Source organism: Salmo salar, chromosome ssa01 (genome assembly GCF_905237065.1).
Source record: "Salmo salar chromosome ssa01, Ssal_v3.1, whole genome shotgun sequence".
In the NCBI taxonomy this organism is placed as follows: Eukaryota; Metazoa; Chordata; class Actinopteri; order Salmoniformes; family Salmonidae; genus Salmo; species Salmo salar.
In genome coordinates, this window is record NC_059442.1 from 64,040,673 (window position 1) to 64,067,538 (window position 26,866).

At 42.5% G+C, this 26,866-nt stretch overlaps 1 protein-coding gene across 5 annotated transcripts in view; it reads right to left on the reverse strand.

The window, feature by feature from the left end:
• Positions 1-26,866, reverse strand: part of LOC106607187 (cGMP-dependent protein kinase 1) — a 189,901-nt gene that overhangs the window by 135,902 nt on the left and 27,133 nt on the right. For all 5 annotated transcript variants that reach the window (XM_014203919.2, XM_014203904.2, XM_014203911.2 and 2 more), the window contains exon 2: positions 22,439-22,605. In XM_014203919.2, the coding sequence (XP_014059394.2) occupies positions 22,439-22,605 (167 nt within the window). The remainder of the gene's footprint in view (positions 1-22,438; positions 22,606-26,866) is intronic.

Genomic DNA, 26,866 nt, shown 5'->3' on the forward strand with positions numbered 1-26,866 from the left:
AGTAAGATATACCTGCTGGAATGTGTGCTACGGGTGGGTGTTGTTATCGTGACCAGTCAACTGAGATAAGGCGGAGCTTTACCTAGCATAGACTTATAGATGACCTGGAGCCAGTGGGTCTGGCGACGAATATGTAGCGAGGGCCAGCTGACTAGAGCATACAGGTCGCAGTGGCGGGTGGTATAAGGTGATTTGGTAACAAAACGGATGGCACTGTGATAGACTGCATCCAGTTTGCTGAGTAGAATAATGGAAGCTATTTTGTAGATGACATCGCCGAAGTCGAGGATCGATAGGATAGTCAGTTTTACTAGGGTAAGTTTGGCGGCGTGAGTGAAGGAGGCTTTGTTGCGAAATACAAAGCCGATTCTAGATTTGATATTGGATTGGAGATGTTTAATATGAGTCTGGAAGGAGAGTTTACAGTCTAACCAGACACCTAGGTATTTATAGTTGTCCACATATTCTAGGTCAGAACCGTCCAGGGTGGTGATGCTAGTCGGGCGGGCAGGTGCGGGCAGCAAACGGTTGAAAAGCATGCATTTGGTTTTACTAGTGTTTAAGAGCAGTTGGAGGCCACGGAAGGAGTGTTGTATGGCATTGAAGGTCGTTTGGAGGTTTGTTAGCACAGTGTCCAAGGAAGGGCCAGAAGTATACAGAACGGTGTTGTCTGCGTAGAGGTGGATCAGGGAATCGCCCGCAGCAAGAGTGACATCATTGATGAAAAAGAATCGGCCTGAGATTTGAACCCTGTGGTACCCCGATAGAGACTGCCAGAGGTCCGGACAACATGCCCTCCGATTTGACACACTGAACTCTGTCTGCAAAGTAGTTGGTGAACCAGGCGAGGCAGTCATTAGAAAAACCAAGGCTATTGAGTCTGCCGATAAGAATACAGTCGAAAGCCTTGGCCAGGTCGATGAAGACGGCTGCACAGTACTGTCTTTTATCGATTGCGGTTATGATATCGTTTAGTACCTTGAGCGTGGCTGAGGTGGCAGGGCAGGATGGAAATAGGTCTGTAACAGTTTGGGTCTAGGGTGTCACCCCCTTTGAAGAGGGGGATGACCGCGGCAGCTTTCCCAATCTTTAGGGATCTCGGACGATACGAAAGAGAGGTTAAACAGGCTGGTAATAGGGGTTGCAACAATGGCGGCGGATAGTTTTATAAAGAGAGGGTCCAGATTGTCTAGCCCAGCTGATTTGTACGGGTCCAGGTTTTGCAGCTCTTTCAGAACATCTGCTATCTGGATTTGGGTGAAGGAGAAGCTGGGGAGGCTTGGGCAAGTAGCTGCGGGGGGGGGACTGTTATCCGGGGTTGGAGTAGCCAGGAGGAAGGCATGGCCAGCCGTTGAGAAATGCTTATTGAAATCTTCGATTATCATGGATTTATCGGTGGTGACCGTGTTACCTAGCCTCAGTGCAGTGGGCAGCTGGGAGGAGGTGCTCTTGTTCTCCATGGACTTTACAGTGTCCCAAAACTTTTTGGAGTTAGAGCTACAGGATGCAAATTTCTGGCGAAAGAGGTATTGTAGTTGTAGTAATTTAGTTTGCTAGCCGGGAGATGCGCCTGGCTCACGGCTAACTGGTGCTAGCTTCAGGGCAGGGGCGTTAGCCACTATAGCCACTCGGTAGCAGCGGTGATCCGGTGCCAAGGTCCAGAGCTTACGGCGAGGATCCGGTGGAGTAGTGGATTCTAGTCGTGTTTGGGTGGAGTCCGGGTGAACAACTGAGTAGGCCGGGAGGTGGGCCTCTGGGATAGCCTCGCTACTAGGTAACTCGGTGGGTGCTAGCTAGCTGTGAAGATCAGGAGTAATGGTCCTGGGATTACGGCAGGAATCCGGCGTTGTAGTGGAGAGACAGTCCGATACTCGTAGGCTGGCGAGTATTATCCAGGTTAAAAAAAGGGCTGGTATCTGTGCAGAAGGTAAAGGCCACTAGCAGTGGCTAATAATGACTAAATAGCTTGTAGCTAATTATCTGGTTAGCTTCTGATGGCTAGGTGGTTCTTGCTATAAGGTCTAAAAATTAAAAATAATAGCGGTTCCGTATCACATTGAGTGAGGCAGCTTACCAGAAGGTATAAATTAATTAAAATGGAAAAGAGATTGAAAATAAAATTGAAATATATAAAAAAAGACAAAAAATACAAAAGTACACGAGAGGACGAACAAAACACGTCTGCACTGCTACGCCATCAATACATTATTATGCCGGTCTCAGAGCAAATAGCCAGGAGCAGGAGTGGTAAACACTGAAGTGTATAATGAATGAGTTTGATAAACTGGCTGAAAAAAAACTTGCTAAATAGTGATTTACGTAAATTACCTTTATGACAAAAAAATATGCACAAATGTTTGTCTCTACATTAACTAATATATTCCTCTCAATTGTAGATTTTTTGCTTGACTCGTTATGACGTTATAACTACTTACATTTGCTTCCCCATAATGTTTTGTCAGACATCTTTGCTGAAGTCACCAGGGACGGGTGGCCCGCGTCAAATTCGTCATTGGAACCACTCGATATGACTGGTCATATAAAAACCTTGGGACCCAAATGCATAATGAGTTCTCAACCTCCCCCTTGTGATGGTCTGGAGCAATGAAGCCGTGACGCTGGGTACCTCTAAGTCCCGCGGTGTAAGCTCGCAACTTTTAAAAGAGGAACCACTGTATGAAGAATAAATGTATGACCTTATTGTTGAGGAGCTCTTCACAGCAGATTTATACAGAGTGAGAATTAAAGACTCAGAGATCCCTCACAAATGACTCATTAAGGCTCTCTCTAAGGCATATTCATTTAACCCATGGACTGGGTAAAATAACCAATATTCTCTCCTGGGATGAATAGAAGAAAAAAATCCTTCACATACTAATCATACAGAGAGAAAAAGAAGAGGGGACTGACAGAGAAAATAAAATAAGTGGATAGAAAGGGAAAAGTGGGACAAATAGAGAACAAGATAATTAATAAGGAGAAGGAAACAGAAGAAGGGAGGACAGAGAGTGAGAAAGAGATGTTGGGAATGATAGGTGAAACTAGAATAGGCCGTAGTCAAATAGAGAGGAATAGAAGGTTAGATGAGGGACGGAGAAAGACAGGAGGACAAAGATAGGGGAAATAGGTGGACAGATAAAGAGACAGAGTGAATGTCCACATTGAGTTTAGATTAGTTTGCACTCCATGTCCAGGAGCTATTTGCACATAAATTACACATTTGCTAATTTTGTGTGTGCCAGAAGGATAAGTCTGTTTGGCCATGTAAATGTGTGTTTGCTTCTGCAAGCAAATCAATAATAACATGCTGATTGGTGTGTATTAGTCTCTATTACATGTCCTTTAACCACAAACTCTATCTTTGCAAACAGCTTTTTATTTTTTTATTTTTTTATTTATCTATTTCTGAAATTACATAATTATTTTTAACAGAGCAGAGATATTATGTGCAGTGCATTCGGAAAGTATTCCGACCCCTTAATTATTTTCCACATTTTGTTACGTTACAGCCTTATTCAAAAATGTTTTGCTTTTTTTAAATCCTCAACAATCTACACACAATACCCCATAATGAAAAAGCAAAAACAGGTTTTTACATAAAAAATAAAAAATAAATAAAAAGACGGAAATAATACATAAGTACATAAGTATTCAGACCCTTTACTCAGTACTTTGTTGAAGCACCTTTGGCAGCAATTACAGCCTCGAGTCTTCTATGGTATGACGCTATAAGCTTGGCACACCTATATTTGAGGAGTTCCTCCCATTCTTCTCTGCAGATCCTCTCAAGCTGTCAGGTTGGATGGGGAGTGTCACTGCACAGCTATTTTCAGGTCTCTCCAGAGATGTTTGATTGGGTTCAAGTCCAGGCTCTGGCTGGGCCACTCAAGGACATTCAGAGACTTGTGCCGAATTCATTTCTGCTTTGTATTGGCTGTGTGCTTAGGGTACTTGTCCTGTTGGAAGGTGAACCTTCGTCCCAGTCTGAGGTTCTGAGTGCACTGGAACAGGTTTTTATAAAGGATCTGTTTGTACCCCGTTCATCTTTCCCTCGATCCCGACCAGTTTCCCAGTTCCTGCCACTGAAAAACATCCCCACAGTATGATGCTGCCACCACCATGCTTCACCGTAGGGATGGTGCCAGGTTTCCTCCAAACGGGATGCTTGGCATTCAGGCCAAAGAGTTCAATCTTGGTTTCACCAGACCAGAGAATCGTGTTTGTCATGATCTGAGTCCTTGAGGTGACTTTTGGCACACTCCAAGTGGACTGTCGTGCCGTTTAAACTTCTTCCATTTAAGAATTTGTATTTATTTATTTTATTTCACCTTTATTTAACCAGGTAGGCAAGTTGAGAACAAGTTCTCATTTACAATTGCGACCTGGCCAAGATAAAGCAAAGCAGTTCAACGCATACAACAACACAGTTACACATGGAGTAAAACAAACACACAGTCAATAATACAGTAGAAAAATAAGTCTATATACAATGTGAGCAAATGAGGTGAGATAAGGGAGGTAAAGGCAAAAAAGGCCATGGTGGCAAAGTAAATACAATATAGCAAGTAAAACACTGGAATGGTAGATTTGTAGTAGAAGAAAGTGCAAAGTAGAAATAAATAATGGGGTGCAAAGGAGCAAAATAAATAAATACAGTAGGGGAAGAGGTAGTTGTTTGGGCTAAATTATAGATGGGCTATGTACAGGTGCAGTGATCTGTGAGCTGCTCTGACAGCTGGTGCTTCAAGCTAGTGAGGGAGATAAGTGTTTCCAGTTTCAGAGATTTTTGTAGCTCGTTCCAGTCATTGGCAGCCAAAGGAGAGACAGCCAAAGGAGGAATTGGCTTTGGGGATGAACAGAGAGATATACCTGCTGGAGTGAGTGCTACAGGTGGGTGCTGCTATGGTGACCAGTGAGCTGAGATAAGGGGGGACTTTACCTAGAAGGATCTTGTAGATGACCTGGAGCCAGTGGGTTTGGCGATCAGCATGAAGCGAGGGCCAGCCAACGAGAGAGTACAGGTCGCAGTGGTGGGTAGTATATGGGGCTTTGGTGACAAAACGGATGGCACTGTGATAGACTGCATCCAGTTTATTGAGTAGGGTATTGGAGGCTATTTTGTAAATGACATCGCCGAAGTCGAGGATCGGTAGGATGGTCAGTTTTACGAGGGTATGTTTGGCAGCATGAGTGAAGGATGCTTTGTTGCGAAATAGGAAGCCAATTCTAGATTTAAATTTGGATTGGAGATGTTTGATGTGAGTCTGGAAGGAGAGCTTACAGTCTAACCAGACACCTAGGTATTTGTAGTTGTCCACATATTCTAAGTAAGAACCATCCAGAGTAGTGATGCTGGACGGGCGGGCAGGTCCGGCAGCGATCGGTTGAAGAGCATGCATTTCGTTTTACTTGTATTTAAGAGCAGTTGGAGGCCACGGAAGGAGAGTTGTATGGCATTGAAGCTCGTCTGGAGGGTTGTTAACACAGTGTCCAAAGAAGGGCCAGAAGTATACAGAATGGTGTTGTCTGCGTAGAGGTGGATCAGAGACTCACCAGCAGCAAGAGCAACATCATTGATGTATACAGAGAAAAGAGTTGGCCCAAGAATTGCACCCCAATAGAGACTACCAGAGGCCCGGACAACAGGCCATCCGATTTGACACATTGAACTCTATCAGAGAAGTAGTTGGTGAACCAGGCGAGGCAATCATTTGAGAAACCAAGGCTTTTGAGTCTGCCGATGAGGATGTGGTGATTGACAGAGTCGAAAGCCTTGGCCAGGTCAATGAATACGGTAGCACAGTATTGTTTCTTATCGATGGCGGTTACGATATCGTTTAGGACCTTGAGCGTGGCTGAGGTGCACCCATGACCAGCTCTGAAACCAGATTGCATAGCGGAGAAGGTGCCGTGGGATTCGAAATCGTCGGTAATTTGTTTGTTGACTTGTCTTTCGAAGACCTTAGAAAGGCAGGATAGGATAGATATAGGGCTGTAGCAGTTTGGGTCAAGAGTGTCCCCTCCTTTGAAGAGGGGGATGACAGCAGCTGCTTTCCAATCTTTTGGAATCTCAGATGACACGAAAGAGAGGTTGAACAGGCTAGTAATAGGGGTTGCAACAATTTCGGCAGATCATTTTAGAAAGAAAGGGTCCAGATTGTCTAGCCCGGCTGATTTGTAGGGGTCCAGATTTTGCAGCTCTTTCAGAACATCAGCTGACTGGATTTGGGAGAAGGAGGAATGGGGAAGGCTTGGGCGAGTAGCTGTGGGGGGTGCAGTGCTGTTGACCGCGGTAGGGTAGCCAGGTGGAAAGCATGGCCAGCCGTAGAGAAATGCTTATTGAAATTCTCAATTATAGTGGATTTATCGGAGGTGACAGAGTTTTCTATCCTCAGTGCAGTGGGCAGCTGGGAGGAGGTGTTCATATTCTCCATGGATTTTACAGTGTCCCAGAACTTTTTTGAGTTTGTGTTGCAGGAAGCAAATTTCTGCTTGAAAAAGCTAGCCTTGGCTTTTCTAACTGCCTGTCTATATTGGTTTCTAACTTCCCTGAAAAGTTGCATATCACGGGGCTGTTCGATGCTAATGCAGAACGCCACAGGATGTTTTTGTGTTGGTTAAGGGCAGTCAGGTCTGGAGAGAACCAAGGGCTATATCTGTTCCTGGTTCTAAATTTCTTGAATGGGGCATGCTTATTTAAGATGGTGAGGAAGGCATTTTTTTAAATAACCAGCCATCTTCTACTGACGGGATGAGGTCAATATCCTTCCAAGATACCCGGGCCAGGTCAATTAGAAAGGCTTGCTCGCTGAAATGTTTCAGGGAACGTTTGACAGTGATGAGTGGAGGTCGTTTGACCACTGACCCATTTACAGATGCAGGCAATCAGGCAGTGATCGCTGAGATCTTGGTTGAAAACAGCAGAGGTGTATTTAGAGGGCAAGTTGGTTAGGATGATATCTATGAGGGTGCCCGTGTTTACGGCTTTGGGGTTGTACCTGGTAGGTTCATTGATAATTTGTGTGAGATTGAGGGCATCAAGCTTGGATTGTAGGATGACCGGGGTGTTAAGCATATCCCAGTTTAGGTTACCTAGCAGCACGAGCTCTGAATATAGATGGGGGGCAATCAGTTCACATATGGTGTCCAGAGCACAGCTGGGGGCAGAGGGTGGTCTATAGCATGTGGCAACGGTGAGAGACTTGTTTTTAGAGAGGTGGATTTTTAAAAGTAGAAGTTCAAATTGTTTGGGTACAGACCTGGATAGTAGGACAGAACTCTGCAGGCTATCGCTGCAGTAGATTGCAACACCACCCCCTTTGGAAGTTCTATCTTGTCTGAAAATGTTGTAGTTAGGGATGAAGATTTCAGAGTTTTTGGTGGACTTCCTAAGCCAGGATTCAGACACGGCTAGGACATCCGGGTTGGCAGAGTGTGCTAAAGCAGTGAATAAAACAAACTTAGGGAGGAGGCTTCTAATGTTAACATGCATGAAACCAAGGCTATTACGGTTACAGAAGTCATCAAAAGGGGGCGCCTGGGGAATAGGAGTGGAGCTAGGCACTGCAGGGCCTGGATTCACCTCTACATCACCAGAGGAACAGAGGAGGAGTAGGATAAGGGTACGGCTAAAAGCTATGAGAACTGGTCGTCTATGACGTCCAGAATAGAGAGTAAAAGGAGCAGGTTTCTGGGGGCGATAAAATAGCTTCAAGGTATAATGTACAGACAAAGGTATTGTAGGATGTGAATACAGTGGAGGTAAACCTAGGCATTGAGCGATGATGAGAGAGATATTGTCTCTAGATACATAATTGAAACCAGAAGATGTCATAGCATGTATGGGTGGTGGAACTGAAAGGTTGGATAAGGTATAATGAGTAGGGCTAGAGGCTCTACAGTGAAATAAGCCAATAAACACTAACCAGAACAGCAATGGACAAGGCATATTGACATTAAGGAGAGGCATGCTTAGCCGGGCTAGCCGGGCCATAGGTAGCAAGCTGGCAGAAAATGGAGGGAGGTCTGTTTTTAGCCACCTCGTGCGTTTCCGTCTGTAGATTAGTGGGGTTCCGTATGGTAGGTGGGACCAGTCCAATTGTCAAAATAGTTATAGTTATAGTGGCCCAAGAAAATTGTCCGATAGACCTATTCAGATAGCAGCCGATAAGACAGATAACGATTAGCAGGCCGCAGATGGGCGTTCAGGTTACGTCGCGATGGAGGGGCCAGTTGGATAACTCCCTTGGGCAGTTAACCTGTTGGGGGTAGGGGGCAGTATTGACACGGCCGGATAAAAAACGTACCCGATTTAATCTGGTTACTACTCCTGCCCAGTAACTACAATATGCATATAATTATTGGCTTTGGACACCCTAAAGTTTCTAAAACTGTTTGAATGGTGTCTGTGAGTATAACAGAATTCATATGGCAGGCAAAAACCTGAGAAGATTCCTTACAGGAAGTGGCCTGTCTGACAAGTTGTTGTTCATCTTGGCTCTTTTTATTGAAGACTGAGGATCTTTGCTGTAACGTGACACTTCCTACGGCTCCCATAGGCTCTCAGAGCCCGGGAAAAAGCTGAATGATATCGAGGCAGCCCCAGGCTGGAAAACATTATCGCTTTTGGCAAGTGGCCGATCAGAGGACAATGGGCTTAGGCGCGTGCCCGAGTCGACCCCATGCTTTATTTTCTTTCGTCTGTTTACCTAAATGCAGATTCCCGGTTGGAATATTATTGCTTTTTTACGAGAAAAATGGCATAAAAATTGATTTTAAACAGCGGTTGACATGCTTCGAAGTACGGTAATGGAATATTTCGAAATTTTTTGTCACGAAATGCGCCATGCTCGTCACCCTTCTTTACCCTTTCGGATAGTGTCTTGAACGCACGAACAAAACGCCGCTATTTGGATATAACAATGGATTATTTGGGACCAAACCAACATTTGTTATTGAAGTAGAAGTCCTGGGAGTGCATTCTGACGAAGAACAGCAAAGGTAATAACATTTTTCTTATAGTAAATCTGACTTTGGTGAGTGCTAAACTTGCTGGGTGTCTAAATAGCTAGCCCTGTGATGCCGGACTATCTACTTAGAATATTGCAAAATGTGCTTTCACCGAAAAGCTATTTTAAAATCGGACATATCGAGTGCATAGAGGAGTTCTGTATCTATAATTCTTAAAATAATTGTTATGCTTTTTGTGAACGTTTATCGTGAGTAATTTAGTAAATTTTTTGTAAATTCACCGGAGGTTTGCGGGGGGTATGCTAGTTCTGAACGTCACATGCTAATGTAAAAAGCTGGTTTTTGATATAAATATGAACTTGATTGAACAAAACATGCATGTATTGTATAACATAATGTCCTAGGTGTGTCATCTGGTGAAGATCATCAAAGGTTAGTGCTGCATTTAGCTGTCTTCTGGGTTTTTGTGACATTATATGCTAGCTTGAAAAATGGGTGTCTGATTATTTCTGGCTGGGTACTCTGCTGACATAATCTAATGTTTTACTTTCGTTGTAAAGCCTTTTTGAAATCGGACAGTGTGGTTAGATTAACGAGAGTCTTGTCTTTAAAATGGTGTAAAATAGTCATATGTTTGAGAAATTGAAGTAATAGCATTTCTAAGGTATTTGAATAACGCGCCACGGGATTCCACTGGCTGTTACGTAGGTGGGACGAAATCGTCCCACTGGCCCTAGAGAAGTTAACATCGGTAGTCCAGTCGTGAAGGCCCGATGGGGCTCCGCATCGGCAGTAAAATGGGTCCGGATAGGTGATTGTAGCCCAGGAGTGGCTGATGGAACTCTTCAGCTGGCTAGCTCCGGAATAATTGATGTTAGCTCCGGGACCGACGTTAGCCAATAGACACTCGGGTAGCAGCTAGCTAGCTGCAAGATCCAGGTGTAAATGTCCAGAGCCTGCGGTAGAAATCCGGGGATATGGAGAGAAAATAGGTCCGGTATGCTCTGGTCTGAGTCGCGCTGTACAAAACTGCCGATAGCTTTTCGAGCTAAGGGATAGCTGATGACCGCCAACCCTGGCTAGCTGAACTCCAACGTTAGCCAGTGAACTGGCCAACCTCTGTCTAACCTCTGGCTAGCTTCTGTTGTGGATTTCAGATTTCAGATTTGAGGTAAATAATACTTTTTTATTTTTATTGGTGAAGCGGGTTGCAGGAGAGTGTTTTGAGGTTGAGTTTTTAGAAAAATATATATAAAAAGATATGCAAAGAAAAGATGTAAATATATATATACATGGGACACGACAAGACGAAGGACAAAGACGTCTGACTGCTACGCCATCTTGGATTTTAGAATGATAGAGGCCACCGTGTTCTTGGGGACCTTCAATGCTGCAGCCATTTTTGGGTGCCCCTCTCCAGATCTGTGTCTCGACACAATCCTGTCTCGGAAATCTACGGACAATTCCTTCAACTTCATGGCTTGGTTTATGCTCTGACATGCACTGTCAACTGTGGGACCATATATAGACAGGTGTGTGACTTTCCGAATCATGTCCAATCAATTGAATTTACCACTGGTGGATGCCAATCAAGTTGTAAAACATCTCAAGGATGATCAATGGAAACAGGATGCACCTGAGCAACAAAAGGTCTGAATACTTATGTAAATAAGGTATTTCTGTTTTTTATTTTTAATACATTTGCAAAAATGTACAAAAACCTGATTTTTGCTTTGTCATTATGGGGTACTGTGTGTAGATTGATAAAAATATATAAAAAATTATACATTTTAGAATAAGGCTGTAACGTAACAAAATGTGGAAAATGTCAAGGGGTCTGAATACTTTCCGAATGCACTGTATATGTAGCTACTTCACATTCCCATTCTCAGATATAAAGTAGAAATCAAATGAGAGAAAAAAGGGAAAGAAGGGAAAAATGATTTTTTTTCACTGCTCTTTTTTCAGAACGATCTCTTTTTCATACTTCCTGATTACATCAGAAATTCCATCATCTCTGGGAGAGGACACACACATAAAAACACACTAAATACTATTGACGGGTTTCCCCAGCCTGCTAACCCTGTGGGCTTACAGAATAATACCCCATGCTAATCCTCAGTCAGAAAGAACATGGAAGAGATTGCAAGGGGGAATCATGTAAATGTCATCTCAATTAAAGCCCCCCCACCTGGACCCCCTAGGGGCCACCATTACACCTCCACTGAGCTTCCTGGACTAATTAGAATCAGTGTGGAAGGTGATGGTCTTAGCAAGGGCCTATGAGACACACACACATACAACACACACAAACACAAATGGACATGCACATATTTTACAGCCCATTTACAATATTTCATTGAGAAGGGTTAAAGTGTGTGACATTTCACTTCTTTAACTTTCTCAATAGAAATTGACAAATCTACCAGTGTTCAACAGTGGGTTGAATCAAACCTTATTTACCTACCATCACTTTGTATTCAAAGCAGTATGAAAGTGAAAACATGTCACATTTCTGTCAAGACCTCCAAACATCTCTACTTCTACTTCACTGACTGCAGAGTCCCAAACACAAATAACTACTACCGGAGATTTCCATTATTTTAGTTGCTTGGCAACCATCAGGTGTGTGTCCCCATTTTGTGCATTTCCTGACAGCTGGAGGTTTCCTTCGATGTTGCTCTGAGTGCAGGAACATTTTTGACTTGTGCTGCTTTCAATAAGACAAAATAATGAATCAATTGAAGTAAATTAGAATGCAATTGGACATTTATTAATTCATTCACCCATTTAATATATACTGAACAAATATATAAACGCAACATGTTAAGTGTTGGCCCCATGTTTCATGAGCTGAAATAAAAGATCCCAGAAAATGTCCATATGCACAAAAGCTTCTTTCTCTCAAATTTTATACACACATTTGTTTATATCCCTGTTAGTCAGCATCCATCCACCTGACAGGTGTGGCATATCAAGAAGCTGATTAAACAGCATGGTCATTACACAGGTGCACCTTGTGCTGGGGACAATAAAAGGCCACTATAAAATGTGCAGTTTAGTCACAAAATACAATGTCACAGATGTCTCAAGTTTTGAAGGAACGTACAGTTGGCATCTCCGACTGCAGGAATGCCCACCAGAGCTGTTGCCAGATAATTTAATGTTAATATCTCTACCATAAGCTGCCTCCAAAGTCATTTTAGAGAATTTGGCAGTACATCCAACCGGCCTCACAACCGTAGACCATGTATAACTATGCCAGCTCAGGACCTCCACATCTGGTTTCCTTACCTGCGGGATCATCTGAGACTAGCCACCTGGACAACTGATGAAACTATTGGTTTGCACAACCGAAGAATTTCTACACAAACTGTCAGAAACCATTTCAAGGAAGCTCATCTGCTTGCTCGTCGTCCTCACCAGGGTCTTGACCTGACTGCAGTTCGGCATCGTAACCGACTTCAGTGGACAAATGGTCACCTTCGATGGCCACTGGCATGCTTGAGAAGTGTGCTCTTCACAAATGAATCCCGGTTTCAACTGTACCGGGCAGATGGCAGACAGCTTGTATTGCGTTGTGTGGGTGAACAGTTTGCTGAAGTCACCGTTGTGAACAGAGTGCCCCATGGTGGTCTTATGGTAACTTATGCCTAAGTTAAAGACAACGAACACAATTGCCTTTTATCGATGGTAATTTGAATGTACAGTGATACCGTGACGAGATCCTGAGACCCATTGTCATTCCATTCATCCGCCCCCATAACCCCATGAAAAGGCGCAGCCCGTGTCTCAAGGATCTGTACACAATTCCTGGAAGCTGAAAATGTCCCAGTTCTTCCATGGCCTGCATACTCACCAGACATGTCACCCACTGAGCATGTTTGGGATGCTCTGGATCGACGTATACAACAGCGTGATCCAGTTACCGCCAATATCCAGCAACTTCGCACAGCCATTGAAAAGGAGTGGGACAACATTCCACAGGCCACAATCCCCAGCCTGTTCAACTCTATGTGAAGGTGATGTGTCGCACTGCATGAGGCAAATGATGGTCACACCAGACACTTACTGGTTTTCTGATTTTCTGTGACCAACAGATGCATACACTATCTGCATTCCCAGTCGTGAAATCTATAAACTGGGGCCTAATTAATTAATTTCAATTCAGTGACTTCCTTATATGAAATGAACTCAGTAAAATCTTTGAAATTGTTGCATGTTGCATTTATATTTTTGTGCAGTATACATAATTAACTCCATTGCTTTGATATAGTTTCATTTAATATGTTTTTGATTGGTGAAACATGAGTCCTTCATTACCATTTACACTCACTAGAACGATTTAAACCAGTTTTGATTTCCTTTTGATTGCCTCTCTTTATAAATTGCTTTTATGGCACTGTGTCATCAGACATATCATTGATCCCACTTCTGAGGTTCACTCGAGGGGAAAGACAAGCCAGATGGCGCGTCTTCACTGCCTTGACTCATTGGCCAGTGAGCACCAAGCCCAACTCTCTAAAGCCTTGTTCACATTGGCAGTTTGAAGTGACTCAAAAAAATGAATAAATGTATATTCGATTCTAATCTTCTTTTTCCTGCAGTCTGGACAGCCAAAAGGGAATCGGATATTTCAATCCACATTTCAAACCACCTTCGTAGGTGGTTTGACTTCAGATACAAATCTGATTACTGACCATGTAACTGACGGCTATGGGTGAAGACCGTCACGAACAGCTGACTGAACCACCACAATGCAGCAGCAGCACACATAGAAATAGAATGAATAGAACAGGCTTGGAACCTCTAACCCTGGCAATTTGACTGGTAAACTCATGGGTACACTCGCAATGGCTGCCTGATATTATGATGCAATAATTCCATGGTAATGTAGAATGTTCATTCAAATGATATTAACTGATGTGGCTCATGCAATGGAAGGTATGTTTTGTATTGTTAGTTGAGCTGAATCAACAAATCACATCACATAATCTATTTTACTTCCTGCTTTGCTCTTATGAGTACACTCACAATGGCCACCAGTCCACCCATTATAACACCATTGACTTGAATGGGGATGCCCGTTCTATTCATTATATTTCTATGGTAGCACATGCAATCAGGAGTGGAGGAGAGGAGAAAATTTGTGTCCATTTTTGGGGGGGTGCTATTCAAACAGTTATTACAGTGACCGCAGTCCTTTGGCTGGCCAATTACCGTCATCCAAAATTCCATGACCGTCACAGCCCTAATTCTAACAGATTAACAATACATTAGCATAATGTCAAACATCGGCAAAATCTATATCGTCAATTATCATAAACGAACGAAAAGATATCTACACAAGTACATCATTTCAAACAGCAAATGTCACATAGAGTACAGGAACAAGTATTTGTCTCTACGCATTTCAAATCAATTGCAATGATTCTTAGAGATCCAGTAGCCTACAAGATGACGATGGAAGGGGATGGCAGGGAAATTTAGGGGATTAGCCCATCACATTAATAAAATATCCACAATGAAATGAAAAGTGAATGAAAAGTAAACACCTGTATAATTTTCTGAAAGCTTTTATATTAGATTAATATGCAAACAAAGACTAGAAAATTAACAGTTATGCAGAGCACATCTGAATGGGGGTATAGTTAGCCAATATCAACTAGAGAATCATAGAAAAACAAGTCAAGGTATTTCACAACATTAACAATAAAATCAAGCGTCACGCAAAGTTGGCCATTGTTAGTTTTGGAAACATACCAGGAAATGGATACAAAAAAATGTAAATGCTCTGTTGGTCTAACAACGTCTTTCGAGGGAATTTGCATAAGCCTCAGGCAGTGTGAATCGTTTGCCAAAATGTGTTAGTTTTTGTCTGACTGGTTCTATACATGGTAGTGACATCTAAACCCGGCCTTCAATCCAACAAACTGAGCTCTAATAGGAGCAAATACATCACAATACAACATTTCTTAAGTGTGGTCTAAATAAATAATTGGGGAGTGTGTCCATTTGAGTGTGTCCAATTTTTGTCAACAAAGCACTAAATCACACAGGATGACCCTTTTAACTTTAAATCCCCTGAATCCAATTGTGTGGATTAACTAGACTCTTAGAAAAGTTCTGAGAAGAGAACAAGGGAAAGTCTGAACAAACTTGGGATCAAAAGATGGGGGTTCAGCTTAGGGTTGGCGGTATTCAGATTTTAATATTGTCATACTGTCCTTCTTTCACCCCAGTATTTACGGTATTACTGGTTTAGTACAAAAGGGAACACCAGAAAATGCAAAAAAGCCCATTGGGTGTCTAGTACCAGAATGCTAACAAAATTAGCACAAGAAATAGCGAATTTACATGGATGCTACTAGCTAAATATGCTAATGAGTGCAAACTAAAATTAACGAATTGCAAAGACAGGCAATCCAGCTCATAATGTTATACATACAGTGCATTCAGAAAGTATTCAGAACCCTTGACTTTTTCAAAACAAATTACGTTACAGCCTTATTCTAAAATGGATTAAATAAAAACATCTCCTGATCAATCTAAACACAATACCCCATAACAACAAAGCAAAAATAGGTTTCCGAAATTTTTGCAAACATACCGACGAACTCCACTGAGGAACTCTATCAGAGTGACCATGGGTTCATGGTCAACTCCCTGACCAAGGCCCTTCTCACCCAATTGCCCAGTTTGGCCGGGCGGCCAGCTCTAGGAAATGTCTTAGTGGTTCCAAACTTCTTCCATTTAAGAATGATGGAGGCCAGTGTGTTCTTGGGGACCTTCAATGCTGCAGAATTTTTTGATACCCTTCCCCAGATCTGTACCTCAACACAATCCTGTCTCGAAGCTCTATGGACAATTCTTTTGACCTCATGGCTTGGTTTTTACTCTGACATGCACTGTCAACTGTGGGACCATATATAGACAGGTGTGTGCCTTACCAAATCATGTCATCAATTGAATTTACCACAGGTGGACTCCAATCAAGTTGTAGAAAAAATCTCAAGGATGATCAATGGAAACAGGATGCACCTGAGCTCAATTTCAAGTCTCATAGGGTGTGAATACTTATAGAAATATGGTATTTCAGTTTAACATTTTTATAAATTTGCAAAAAAATCTAAGAACCTGCTTTTGCTTTGTCATTATGGGGTATTGTGTGTAGATTAATGAGGAAATTGTTTTACTTAATCAATTTTAGAAAAGGGCTGTAAGGTAACAAAATGTGGAAGAAGTCAAGGGGTCGGAATAGTTTCAGAACGCACTGTATATAGGTAGAAGCTAACAAATGTCATTTTTGGTGAGTTTGGACATTTACAAGCAAATGTGAACGCGAGACATTGTGCAAATGAACACATTTTTGACACAAGCAGATACTGGCTCTCCAACAGCATGGCTATATTCTGTGTGGAGTCTGGAGTCACTAGGGCAACGGGCCTGCCTGCTCTGCTCGGAGAAAAGGGGGGAGGAGCAGACAGCCGAGAACAGAGAGGAAAAAAAACGCAAGGAAACCAAGATAGGCAGGTGTACAAATAACTCATTCAAAGGGCTTTGACTTCTTAAACACGGCAGAAAGCTAAAACAATACGATGCCTGTCACCTTATTAATTCAGCCACTGACTTAGATAGCAAGTTAAACGTAAGGGTTTTCACTCAGGAAAAAAAAAAACATATAAGAAAAATCTAAAATACTTTTTATTGTAATGTATGCTCAGCATCAGAATAATATTGTGCTTCAGTTGCACTTCTAAACTCGGATGAGAATTCACGAACAAGCATTATATCAGCGGACAGTGCTCTGTCTGATGTGTAGCTACTTTTTTCCTGTATTTTTCTCAGTGTAGCCAGCCAACTTTTTTCACGTAAAATGCAAGATTAACTTTAAGCAAAACATCAGGAAATGTAGCTGGCCATGCATCGTTTTCACTAAAAATACCTTGCTTTTTCATTTTTAGCTCTTTTACTTGTGTTGGCTGCTAGCTAAATAGCGTTGCACTTCTGTTGTCATCTGATGAAAATGAAGCTATTTTCTGCCGATTGTTTTGCACTAATGTATTTTCTGTGAAGGAAAACTGTTGTGACACGTCCCTGATCACTATTGAAGAAAGAAAAACACTAACGATGTGCGCTGAGTGTCGGGAAGCAAGTTCAAGGAGTGAGTGTTTTAATAAATAAACACAACATAATACAAAATGAGAAACATGAACAACGCACAAACATGACACAGGAACAAAAACAATAACGCCTGCGGAAGGAACCAAAGGGAATGACATATATAGGGAAGGTAATCAGGGAAGTGATGGAGTCCAGGTGAGTCTGATGACGCGCAGGTGTGACAGGTGTGTGCCATAACGAGCAGCCTGGTGACCTAGAGTCCGGAGAGGGAGCACACGTGACAAACACTGTTGACTTTTAATATAAAATGTGACCCCTGTCAATATACAGCTGGGATTCACCTGCTCCCACTTTCTCACGTTCTGCTATTTACAAAGAAACACGTGACTGGCTCAACTGTTCTGGGGAACTATGTAAGCTTCATAATGTAAAATAATGTGACAGTTGAAATAAGAACGCAATCTGCTTTATCTCCAAACGCATTGCACAAGTTGACTGCAGGTATTTACTTATATTAAATATATTAAAATACATATTCAAATGTATTGAAAAACTTCAATGAAATAGTTTCAACGGTATTGACAGTATTCAAAAACCATCCTGTGGCTATTTCCAAATACCCCGCTATACAGTATATGTGGTATACCGCCCAAGCCTAGTTCAGCTGAGGCCCACAACAAAGCTGCCTCTACGTTCGCAGGGAATCCAGTACAAGACAGGCACCCAACAGGAAATGTTTCTGACTGAATTAATTTGATTACTACAGCTTTATAACAAAATGGGAGTTGTAAACGGTATAGTGAATTAAACACTTGATAGTAATTGGATCTGAATAACCCCATTATTATCCCCATTATCGACCTGCAAGAGTGTTCAGATTTTAAACACCCAATCAGGACCCCCAATAAACATGGGCGTCTGTCTCATTCCTTAACTGTAATCAGTGTTCAAGAGCAGCTCCATGTCAACTACACTAGAACAGAGCAGTAACTCAATCCCGTTCACTTAGGTCATTACTTATCAAATTGAGAAGTTCTGCAACAATTTAATTTAAAAAAAAGGTCAATTTAACTTTAAATTTAACAGTGGATAGCTCTCCCCTAAAGGAGAGCTATCAGACAGAAGGTGTGCTGTGGATTATTTAAGATAATCTTCAAAGAGGTAGGGTTTCAGATGTTTTCAGAAGATGGGCAGGGACTCTGCTGTCCTAGCTTCAGGGGGAAGCTGCTTCCACAATTGGGGTGCAAGGACAGAGAAGAGCTTTGACTGGGCTGGCGTTATTCTGCCACCTTTAGCCAAGAGACTAAAGGAGGCAGAATGGAGTACTCAGGTGGGGTGTAGGGTTTAAGCATAGCCTGAAGGTAGGGAGGGGCAGTTCCCCTTGCTGCTCTGTAGACAAGTACCATGGTCTTGTAGTGGATGCGAGTTTCGACTGGAAGCCAGTGGAGTGTGCGGAGGAATGGGGTATCATGGGAGAACTGGGAAGGTTGAAGACCCGGCGAGCTGTGACGTTCTGGATAAGTTGCAGGGGTTTGAGGGCACAAGAGGGAAGCCCAGCCAACAGTGAGTTACAGTAGTCCAGACGGGAGATGACAAGTGCCTGGATTATGACCTGCGCCACTTCCTGTGTGAGGTGGGGTTGTACTATACGGATGTTGCAGAGCATGAACCTGCAGGAGCAAGTCAATGCTTTGATGTTTGCAAAAAAACAACAGGGCGTTATCCAGGGTCACACAAAGGTTCTTTGCACTCTGGGAAGGGGACACCATGGAGTTGTCAACCGAGATGGAGAGGTCTTGGAGCAGGCAGGCCATCCCGGGAGGAAGAGCAGCTCCATCTTGCCGAGGTTGAGCTTGAGGTGGTGAGCCGACATCCAAACTGAGATATCTGCCAGGCACGCAGTGATGTGTGTCGCCACCTGGGTGTCAGAAGGGGGGAAGGAGTAAAGTAGTTGAGTGACATCGGCATAGCAATGATAAGAGACACCATGTGAGGATATGACGGTGCTGAGTGACTTGGTGTATAGAAAAAAGAGGAGAGGTCCTAAAACCGAGCCCTGGGGAACACGAGTAGTGTTATTACATAGTGCAGACACAGATCCTCCCCAGGTCACCTGGTAGGAGCGGTCTACCAGGTAAGATGACGATCCAAGAGTGTGCAGAGCCTGAGACACAAAGCCCTGAGAGGGTGGATAGGAGGATAAAACCAGAGAGTCAGCTTTGGCAGTAGAGAGAGCCTCCGTGACACAGAGGAGGGCAGTCTCAGTTGAGTGACCCATCTTGAAGCCTGACTGGTTAGGATCAAGAAGATTGTTCTGAGAGAGATAGCGAGAGAGTTGGTCCGAGACAGCACACTCAAGAGTTTTGGAATGAAAACAAATAAGTGTTTGACATCAGAGGGGTCGAGTGTTGGTTTCTTGAGGAGGGGAGCGACTCTGGTCAGTTTGAAGTCAGAGGGGTCAGGGTTGAGATGATGAGGAAAGTGAGGACTCGAAGAAGAGAAGCTCTGGATTTGTTCGAGCGGTCACACCTCACTAGTCGCAGGATTTCATCTGGAGAGAGAATAGTGAAAGAGGTCAAGTCGTAAGGGTATTCCTGTGTGAGTGGGACCAGTGGACTCAAAAGGCTGAGTGAATGAGGAGTGGATGACATCAACCTTATTTTCAAAGTGGTTGACAAAGTTGTCCACGGAGAGGGAGGAAGGAGGTGGAGAATTAAGGAGGGAGAGATTCCAAGGGTAGAGGCAGAAGCTTCAAATTTAGAGTGATAGAAAGTGGCTTTAGCAGTGAATACAGAGGAAGAGAAGGTAGAGAGGAGGGAGTGAAAGGATACAGCTCGCAATGAGTCACTCAGCCGCAGAGCAGGAGGGGAGGGCCAAACTGGCCAGAAGGAAAGGGGACAGTGCTAGTCATAGGTAGCGGAAAGGGTGGAGAGTAGTGTCAAGGGGGCAGAATCAAGGGAGAGATGATAGCAAAGAAGAGGAGAGTAGTAGGAGAGAGAAAGCGAAGATTGCAAAGATGCATGACCATCTGTGTAGTGGCTGAGTGGGAAGGGTTGGAAAAGAGGGAGACAGGAAAGCAAACTAAGTAGGGATCAGAGACCTGGAGGGAAGTTGCAGTGAGACTAGTAGGTGAACAGCCTCTAGTAAAGATGAGGACAAGCGTATTGCCTGCCTTTTGAGTGGAAGGGGACTGAAAACGGGTGAGGTCAAAAGAAGGAAACGGGAAAAAAGAGGTAGAAAGAAAATAATCTAATGCAGATGTTGGGAGGTTGAAGTCGCCCAGTTCGATGAGCGGTGAGCCATCATCAGGAAATGAGCTTATCAAGGTGTCAAGCTCATTGAGGAACTCTCTAAGGGCACCTGGTGGGCAACAGATGATACCAATGTCATGCTTGAGTGGGCAAGTGACAGTGACAATGGAATTCAAATGGACAGATGAGTGAGGGAAAAAATAGAAAATCTCCACTTACGAGAAATAAATAGTAGAAATAATATAAATAAATCACGATTTATCAGGATTCTATACGTATTGTGATTCAATACTGCAATTTTATTGCGATTATATGTTCCAAACATATTGCTCACTATATGTCTGCTACAGCGTTCTTTTTCCTTTCCAGAATAGACACAGGCTTAACTTCTAGGATTCTGGAATGGAGCCATTTAGACAACTTTTTGTGTCTAAAAAGATCAGAAAAGATCTAACTTTAACTAAACGGCCCATTCCAAAATCTCTTGAGATCCAGTCTGGACAGACTCTGTCCTCCTACAGTGGCTTGCGAAAGTATTCACCCCCCTTGCAATTTTCGTATTTTGTTGCCTTACAACCTGGAATTAAAATGTTGGGGGTTTGTATCATTTGATTTTCACAACATGCCTACCACTTGAAAGATGCAAAATATTTTTTATTGTGAAACAAATAAATAAATAAATAAGACAGAAAAACTGAAAACTTGAGCATGCATAACTATTCACCCACCCCCAATCCCCCCCATTCTTCAAGGCAAAACTGCTCCAGTTCCTTCAAGTTGGATGGGTTCCACTGGTTTACAGCAATCTTTAAATCATACCACAGATTCTCAATTGGATTGAGGTCTGGGCTTTGACTAGGCCACTGCAAGATATTTAAATGGTTCACCTTAAATAATTTGAGTATTGCTATAGCAGTATGCTTAGGGTCATTGTCCCGCTGGAAGGTGAACCTCCATCCCATTCTCAAATCTCTGGAAGACTGAAAAAGGTTTCCCCTCAAGATTTTCCCTGTACTTAGCGCCATCCATCATTCCTTCAATTCTGACCAGTTTCCCAGTCCCTGCCGATGAAAAACATCCCCACAGCATGATGCTGCCACTATCAAATTTCAATATGGGGTTGGTGTTCTTGGCGTGATGAGAGGTCTTGGGTTTGCGCCAGAAATAGCATTTTCCTTGATGGCCAAAAAGCTTAATTTTAGACTCATCTGACCAGAGTACCTTCTTCTATATGTTTGCGGAGTCTCCCACATTCCCTTTTGGCGAACACCAAACGTGTTTGCTTATTTTTTTCTTTAAGCAATGGCTTTTTCGGGAGAGAATTCCTTAAAGCCTAGCTCTGTGGAGTGTATGGTTTAAAGTGGTCCCATGGACAGATACTCCAATCTCCGCAGAGGAGCTTTGCAGCTCCTTAAAATGTAAAATGTAAAAAATGTATCTTTGGTCTCTTTGTTGCCTCTCTGATAAATGCCCTCCTTGCCTGGTCTGTGAGTTTTATGGGCGGTCCTCTCTTGGCAGGTTTGTTGTGGTGCAATATTCTTTCCATTTTTAATCATGGATTTAATGGTGCTCCGTGGGATGTTCAAAGTTTCTGATATTTTTTTATAACCCAACCCTAATCTGTACTTCTCCACAACTTTGTCCATGGTGCAGCTTGCTTGGTGGTGCCCCTTGCTTAGTGGTGTTGCAGACTCTGGGGCCTTTCAGAACAGGTGTATATATACTGAGATCATATGACACTTAGATTGCACACAGGTGGACTTGTGGTGAATACATACACAGGCACCACTTTTCCGTTTTTTATTTTTTAGAATATTTTAAAGTTATTTTTTTCATTTCACTTCACCAATTTAAACTATTTTGTGTATGTCCATTACATTAAATCCAAATAGAAATAGGAAAAACGCCAAGGGGGATGAACACTTTTGCAAGGCACTGTAACTCTAATGGTTATTCCCACTAATGGTTATCCAATCCTGTTTCAAACAAAAACAAGAACATTTTAGAGATTCACACAACCTCACAAAACCCCAATGCCAGACGTACAAATCACAGTGTGTGATGCAGGGAGTGAGTAAAGATACTGTATGTACCTTCCATGACGTAGACCAGTGAGCCCACATCGCCCTCCTTGATGATACAGCTGTCTTTGCCATACTCCACAGGGTACATGCAGTCCACGATCTCCTGGATCTGAGACAGCTCCAGGTTCTTCATGAAGTCATTGTCCAAGATGGAATCCTTGATCAGGTCTTTGGACCTGGGGGGAGAGAGGAGAAGTAGGTAGATAAATGGGATTCATATGTCATTGTAAGGACATGTAAAACACTCATTGGAGATTAGACAGACAAAATATATCTTATTCCCTAGTGCACTACTTTTGACCAGAACATAGAATTCGATTAGACAAGATTGGGTGTAATGAGTACTGTATACAAAGATTTTCTGTGTCTGTTTTGTATTGAAATCATTTCACAAGGAAGCAGACAGTCATTTAGCGCTTTATCACCCAACTGTAAAAGAGGCTAATCACATGTAACAAGGACTCGTGTCTTCAAAGAGAAGCTTCTCTGTCATTAAGATAAAAAAGGGACAGGAAATGTTTTCTACCCCTCAACAGATGCTGGGAATAGAACTCACAAAAGGGAGACGGTTTGAAGTGTGTCCCAAGCTTCTAAAGTCCCGTCCAGCATTCTCTGGCAACACACCACCAAACACCCCTCTCTTCCTTTTTACGAGCGACCACACACAGCCACACAGACATAATATAATAATAATATACAGTATGTAATTTAGCAGACACTTCTATTCAAAGCGACTTACAGTCATGCGTGCATACATTTTACTTACAGGTCTACAATATTTAGTTTGTGCCAAAACATATGGCCTGCCTATCCTTTGTTGATGTTATGAAGGTATAAAAGGAGCACACTTTAAAAACAACATTATCTTTCAATCTATCCTTTAATCCTAACCATGAGAGAGTAAAGAGAAGCACAGCAAGGAGCGGTAATGTTATAGTACTCCCCTGTTTCCCAAGAGCAATATCTGCATACATCCGGAAGCTTCTCTCCGGGCTAGGGGGCAGTATTTGCACGGCTGGATAAAAAACGTACCTGATTTAAACTGGTTACTACTCTTGCCCAGAAACGAGAATATGCCTATGATTAGTAGATTTGGATAGAAAACACTCTAAAGTTTCTAAAACTGTTTGAATGGTGTCTGTGAGTATAACAGAACTCATATGGCAGGCCAAAACCTGAGAAGATTCCATACAGGAAGTGCCCTGTCTGACAATTTGTTGTCCTTCTGTTGCATCTCTATCGAAAATACAGCATCTGTGCTGTAATGTGACATTTTCTAAGGCTACCATTGGCTCTCTAAAGCCGCCAGAAAGTGGAATGGGGTGTCTGCTGTCTCTGGGCGAAGAACAGCAGGAGAGTTTGTGAGTGGTCAGCCTGGGGACAGTGAGACTGAGATGCGCGTTCAAGAGAATTCTCAATTTTTTTCTTTCAGCCTTTGAATGAATACAACGTTGCCCGGTTGGAATATTATCGCTATTTTACGAGAAAAATTGCATAAAAATGTATTTTAAACAAGGTTTGACATGCTTCTAAGTACGGTAATGGAATATTTGGAACATTTTTGTCACAAAATGCGCTCGCGCGTCACCCTTCGGATAGTGACCTTAACGCACGAACAAAACGGAGCTATTTGAATATAACTATGGATTATTTGGAACCAAAACAACATTTGTTGTTGAAGTAGAAGTCCTGGGAGTGTATTCTGGGGAAGAACAGCAAAGGTAATCCAATTTTTCTAATAATAATTCTGAGTTTAGTGAGCCCCAAACTTGCTGGGTGTCAAAATAGCTAGCCGTGATGGCCAAGCTATGTACTCAGAATATTGCAAAATGTGCTTTCGGCGAAAAGCTATTTTAAAATCTGACACTGCGATTGCATAAAGGAGTTCTGTATCTATAATTCTTAAAATAATTGTTATGTTTTTTGTGAACGTTTATCATGAGTAATTTAGTAAATTCACCGGAAGTTTTCGGTGGGTATGCTAGTTCTGAACATCACATGCTAATGTAAAAAGCTGGTTTTTGATATAAATATGAACTTGATTGAACAAAACATGCATGTATTATATAACATAATGTCCTAGGAGTGTCATCTGATGAAGATCATCAAAGGTTAGTGCTGCATTTAGCTGTGGTTTTGGTTTTTGTGACTTATATGCTTGCTTTGAAAATGGCTGTGAGATTATTTTTGGCAGGGTACTCTCCTGACATAATCTAATGTTTTTCTTTCGCTGTAAAGCCTTTTTGAAATCGGACAATGTGGTTAGATTAACAAGAGTCTTGTCTTTAAAATGGTGTAAAATAGTCATATGTTTGAGAAATTGAAGTTATAGCATTTTTGAGGTATTTGTATTTCGCGCCACGCGATTCCACTGGCTGTTGACTAGAGTGGGACGCGCCCAGGGAGGTTAACCCATGACCCTTTGACAGATTTACATACAGGAAAGGAGTGAGGGTCCCTGGCCTCGCGTACTACACTACAGACCCCAAAGTGGAGGAGCCTGCAGTCCTGTGACATTTCTGTTTCATGTCCTCTAGATTCTAGCCATCCAACACAGTACACAACAACCCTCTACCCTCCCCTCCCCCTCTCCTTCTCTTTCTCTCTGCTGGAAGGGAAGATACACACACTCAGTCAGGTTTGGGGACAGAATGCGGTCCGTCTTCCTTAAAAGGAGAAAATATGCTCTTTTAGAGGAATAAGGGAGAGAGAGGCTGAGCAAGTGAAAGTAGAGATACAGATGTAGGCTCTTAATTGGAGCCAGTTTGCTACAGCAGGAAAATAATCCTGCAGCAACAGGGAATGTGAATTATTATCTGGATTATAATTAATGGATGTATTTGTAGGGGTTGATACATTTTTGGACAAAATCATGTCTGAAATGTCAAAGTGGAATTACAGATTTAGAAGCTATTTTAAATCTCAAATACACTGCAAGTTATACATTCTCTGCATCGCAGAAAAGTTATCCTGCAACGGGGTGAGTCAAATGAAGGTCCTACTGTACATGAGAGAGACCAATAGACACATTCCAGAGGACTAATCCAGTTAGAAAGATAAAAGGGGGAAAACTGGGAAAGAAAGAACATTTTAATGGCCAACTCTTTAAAAAAAAAAACTATTTTCTAAACCCTCTGACGAAGGCTGATAGGCCAATACATAAACTTCATCAACAGTACTACTGGCAAGAACAGTGTGCTGGTTTCTCATTTTCTATTCAGATATCTAAACCCAAACTGACAAACAAATTGGTCAAACAGAGAAGAGGCATCGATCTCCAAGCATTTGAGTAAACATCACAGTCCTCTGTTCTAATCGATAGAGGAGCAGCTCTATTGAAACTCATTCCTCTGTACCCAGAATAGTTGTCAATGGCCTCAGCATTCACAACCATATATTATATGTCTGCGTTGTCCTCCATAAAGGTAGCCACTCGCCCACCAACAGGTCATTCTCAAACATGCCTCTCTTCATTGCGCTCTTGCTAGCAGGGAAAAGAGGTAAAACATCTCACACGTGTTCTCATAGAACCGGGGTAACGTTAGTAACCCAAAATTCTATTTCTAATACTCGTTTTGTGTCACTTATGGGATATGGCCAACTCCTGTAACACAGACATGCTCTCTGAAGCCAGGGTAGTTCCAACAGCATCATCCCTCAGAGGCTCAAACACTAAGGACAGCATGCGCCAATGAAGGTGCAGTGACAACCAGTCGGTAAAACCTTATAAAAATACGAGGGGTGGTAAGATTTTGATATATTGATTTATTGCCACCGGGGCCCTGTAAAACTGCTTGCTGTACACTGTAATGCATGATTGTAGCGGGTTTACTAACGCATTAGTTCTAGTAGCTATGTTGACTATGACGTTAGCCATGGTGACAGTGATGTAGGCTGTGTGTAGCGGTTAGCGGTTATGGTATGAAGGTTTAGCTTGGAAAGTTTTTTTTTCCTGGTCACAGACAGCTGTTGAGTTGTACACTAAAGTCCACAAGTGAAGAGAAAAGGTGAGAGGAGGAAAACATGTGGATTCGAGAAGGAATTAAACAATGAGCAAAGTGATCATGCCGTTTGTATGTGGCTGCTATGAAAGTGAACTGTGTCTGCAGGTGATCAGGGGTGTATTCATTCAGCCAATTCGGTTGAAAAATGTTTCTTAAACGGAAGCAAATGGAACGAAACGGGATCAACATAACTGAATTTGTCCAATAGAAAATCTTGTTTGCAACTGTTTGGACTAATGATTACACCCAAGATCAGCTAGATGCACGCAAGAGTGTGCTAGGCGGTATTAATTAAATGTGTCACTGTCTGTGACCTTGATTATTCCAAATTTTCTCTCGATCTGTGCACCGACGTTGTAAACTTTAATTCCTAGGCTAGTTTGTAGCAACCTCGTGATGGGTATAGGGGAAAATGCTGTATCATGTAGCAGCC